The sequence below is a fragment of the Anopheles cruzii genome, chromosome 2, assembly GCF_943734635.1.
Source record: "Anopheles cruzii chromosome 2, idAnoCruzAS_RS32_06, whole genome shotgun sequence".
Taxonomy (NCBI): domain Eukaryota; kingdom Metazoa; phylum Arthropoda; class Insecta; order Diptera; family Culicidae; genus Anopheles; species Anopheles cruzii.
Window position 1 is genome coordinate 4334361 of NC_069144.1, and position 4310 is coordinate 4338670.

A 4310-nucleotide genomic window follows, 5' to 3' on the forward strand; every position below is an offset into this window, starting at 1 on the left:
AGCTGGCCCACGGTTTGGGGCACTGGGGTGCTTTTTTTCGGGTCCTAGTCCTGCACTCAGCCTCTTCCGGGCAGACCCGGGTTGATGTATGGAAATTTATTTCCATTTCGCACAATTCGCAATCCGCTTTTCGAAAAGCGTTTCGCGCCGGGCCATTTTTTTCTCACCCGGTCCCGGTGATTGAGGGCTGGCTGGCAGCTGGTGAAAGAGTAGACTTTTAAAGTTTCGCCCAGTTCTGTCGCCTTTTAATCGATCTCGAGACGCGGCGAGCATTTTCGTGTTATTTCGCTTATTATTTCCCATTCAAGAAGCTGGTCTGGAATGATCATAAAATACGGTCCCCTGCTCTGACGCGTTGCATTGTGCAGCCGGAAAATAGGCAGAGACGGATGGTGGATTTACCGGTTCTCCTCCGAATGGAGCCGCCTGGTGGCCGTCGGCGTCTCGAATGCAAACTCTGATTTAATAGCAACGCGATCGTCATATTGAAAGCGAAAAATGGTGCCATCGCCGGGTTGCTAGGTAGCTTTTATGCTGAGTGGTTGGAATAAATGAATGAATGAATAACTGAAACCGAACCGGACACTAAGACACCGCCGGGAAGCGATCCTTCTCCTCGTCGTCGGTTTTCTGTCCCAAAATGAGCGCTGCAAATGGATTACGGATCAAAAACACCGACAAGCCGGCGTCTGCTTCTGATGCATTTCACAGCAATTCAATCTGTGTTAGCGGGAAAATGGGGAAAACTGGGAGCGCAGTTTAACGGCTTCGCTGAGTTCCGGCGATGGGGGATTCGATTTTGTGATAATTTCGTTAGTCGTCGAATCGTCTTGCCGGTCGGATCGAGCATCGAGGATTGCGAATATTAATTACGTTTCCGGTCCCGTAGGGACAGCTCCCCGGAGGCAAATGCAAATTTGGCGAAATTCTTTTTGATGTACGCTTGCAGGAGAGAAAAGCACCGGATGGAATAATTTATATCGGATTTCTAATCACGTTTCCAGTAGCAAACTCTTTCTTTTTGCGATCGGCCTTACCGACTACCAATCCTTTTAAAATTCTCCTTGGTATTGATTTGTGAAGCTTTTTGTCGTCCCCTATTTGTGTTATGTATGTTGAATGTATTTTAGAAATTAATAAAATTTATCTGTTGAAAAACTCACTATCTAAAGTTCATGTTTAATATACCAACTCAACAACAGAGTTGAAGTCAATTATTGGGTTAACATTTTATTGGGAATCTTATGGCTCAGGCGACATCCAACTCCGAAGTGGTATAAATATGTCAGTCATAAACACAAACAAGGTGTTAATTTTTAAACTATTCCTTACGAGCAACGCCCAAGCAGGCCGAGGAATGAAGGTTCCTATCAATTGCACGCGGGACCTTAACTTTACCAAAGCAATCATTGACCGGCAGAGGTGAAACCGAGAGGCTTCGCCATGGAGATTAGCAACTTTGCCGAGTGCGTGCGGAACTTGGCACACTTTTGCCACACCATCCCTACCGAAGCGTGTCTGAAGCTCGAAAGTTCGCTCGTCCTGCTAAAGGCCAACCAGCGGCTCGAAAGCCTGTACCTCGTCGGTCAGCTGCGGGGCCAGTCGAACGTTTACTGGCTGGCATTTGGCGCCCCGGAAATGGCACTGTTTCGGGAGCAAAAGTTTTTCTACACCCGCAACGGCATCGATTGGTTCCGGCTGCTCGAACCGACCGTGTGGAGCGATGATTGGAGCCGCATACGGGAACAGTTTACCGGTGACGTGTGCCACGTGTTCCAGCTCGAGCTAGGTCGCCGGCCCACGGAAGAGGGCGCACCGGCGTGCTTGGAGGTACTAGAACAGGATCGTCTTTGGTACGTATTCCGCTCGTTGCTGCGGGAGGCGGCCTGCCTGCCGCGGGGTCTGCTGTACTGGAGCGATGGCAAAGAAGTTGTCCTCAACCCGCACTTTCGGGGACTGACCGAGGACGAGCTGAGCGAGCTGAGCAATTATCAGCACTTCCGGCCACCGGAACGCGACGCCGAAACTAATCTTCGGGGCCGCCACGAGTGCAACCTGTCGGTGGACGTGTTCGATCGCATCGAGGACGTGCTGCCACACGGCAAAAGTTTCGTCTTGCGCCTGGACGGCACGGGCCGTTTCGCCCATTGCTCCTCACTCTATTGGCTCGGGCTGGTGAGCTTTACGAGGGCCCGCTCGGCCGATCTGTACGGGTTCTACTACGTCGGTGATGGCTGCAAAAACTGGGACCTTCCGTTCATGGTAGATTTGTGAGCGTTTCATCATTAAAATTCCTTATGTAATCAACAGAATGAATAAATTCCAGTTTCGCCAAACGAAAGAGCGCTCGCACCGCGATGGGTTGTGTCTTGGCTAAGCGGTACAGTTGCACCGATCGGCCGTCTGGTGGCGCTCGCGTCGCTCGTGTTGGTAACTCACTCCGACCGACGAGAAAATTCGGTTTTCGCCGTCGGCAAATGCTCGGCACAGACTGTTTCCCGGGGGTGGTTCGGATGTTGGGTAGGTGGGTGGCCATGGGAGGAGCAAAAGAAACACACACACACGCCGGCTCGTCGAGAGGCATCACAGAATATTGCTTCGCTCGCTGCGAAAGCCGCTTCAAGTGGTAATAAGTTCTATTTAGCGGCAAAATTAAACCAGAAGTTAAGGGCCCGAGAGTTGATGAAAAATTGTAATTGAAAAACAAACTCATAAACACCGCGCACGGGCGAGCGGCCCCCGGGAAAGCCACGGAACAGTTTTCACGAATCACGGGCCCGGAAAAGTGGTGCCGGTCGGAAACTACGCGCGGGGAACAGTGCCAGTGAGGGCCGCACACACGCGGAAACATTTTTTCTCCCACAGGCCATCCTTTCGCGGCCTCAGTCAAGCAGAAATTCCAGGTCAACCAGACACACACACACACACCGGCCGTGGTTTTTGCACCGGTTCCTGTTTCGACTCTAGGGTTCGGAGGAAAATGGACGGAAGTCAGCAGTCGGTGGAAGCGGCACGATTTCTGAAGTGTGTGTCGCGCTGTCTGCGAAAGATATGGCCCAAGTGCATGTCTGTTGGCTTTCCAGGACATTCGCGGAATCCTAATCCTTCAAGTAATCCTTTCAATGAGTTCCTTTTTATAAAAAGCTGGATCGTATTAAACATTTTTCTTAACTTGATTTAAGAAATGCTAACAAGCGAGCGAGCAAGCCAAAATGTTTAATCTACTTTTAAAATTTTTTACCGAATGTTTGTGTTATTCGTAAAAAAAGTATTACGAAATCGTAGAACGTTCTGGAATGTCTAACCCCGATTGCCGACCGACAGGGACATCGCATTCGCAACCGAGCGGGTCACAACAACAGCACGTCAAAACAACGTTTTCACGCGGAAAGTTTTGTCGTTTTTCTTTGACATTCCCTGCACGGTTGCCCCGTTTGTGGTACTCCAGAACCCGAGTCATCCGGCCCCGAGCCGGCCTGGAGAGATGATCGCGAACAATTTGCATCCGATGCACCGCCGGCCCGGGAAAAGCTCTGCCCAATGGAAAAAAAAACTAACGAAAGCCGTTCGTTTCGGTGCCTTCCGTGCCCATTTAGCGGTGCCATTGTTTTGATCTTGATGATGAACTTTTTCTCCTTTTTTTGCCGGACTCTTTGCGCGTTCAAATGGCGGGTTGTATCCTTCGCTACCGAATCGTTCGCGAGGCCACATTTATTGTTGTGCGAGAGTTGCACCGAACCCGGCCGGATAGGCGGGAAAGGATTCGAAAGACCAGAGCACAACTCACCAGCCTGGGGGACACGTGGATTTTGAATGCCAAATTGCAATCGATTGCAGACCCCGGGACCTCGTCTGTAGGTCCCGCTTTTTGTCTACCGACCTGCACGTATGTTCGCCTGTATGTTTTGTATTTTGTTGTTCTTTTCGACATCACCATCAGCGTCATCATCATCATCATCATCGTCATCATGCGCCTCACGAGCCGGGCTTTTTGGCATTTGTTGTTGGCCGTTCCGTGCGCAGCACCCCCGGTGGGTCGCACGTCGGATTCGCCAGGGAGACATAGGTTCGAAGTTCAGCATGTGTGATTTTTATGGTAACGATTATGACGGGCCACCACCAACCGACCGGCCGGACGGTCTGTTCCGTTGCCCCCGAGGTGATTTGGCAGAATTTAGTCAATTTCCTCTCTCCCTCCCTACAACTCCGTTGTCTCGGTTTCTCGGTCGACTGTTGTGTGTTGTGTTCCGAGTTCCGGGTGCTTAGGTATTTAGGGCTGAAAGATAAAACGAGCTGCAAAATAAAATCGA

The 4310-nt window shown here is 50.6% G+C and overlaps 1 protein-coding gene across 1 annotated transcript; it reads left to right on the forward strand.

Annotated features, from left to right (window-relative positions):
- The first annotated feature begins 1443 nt into the window (after positions 1-1443).
- Positions 1444-2274, forward strand: LOC128275484 (radial spoke head protein 9 homolog). Its single transcript, XM_053014003.1, has one exon. It carries the CDS (start codon positions 1444-1446, stop codon positions 2272-2274), a length of 831 nt encoding a protein of 276 aa, XP_052869963.1.
- Positions 2275-4310: the final 2036 nt, after the last annotated feature.

What these genes read in the sequence shown, in the direction of transcription:
- LOC128275484 (XM_053014003.1), top strand. Translation starts at nt 1,444, where the DNA reads ATGGAGATTAGCAACTTTGCCGAGTGCGTGCGGAACTTGGCACACTTT.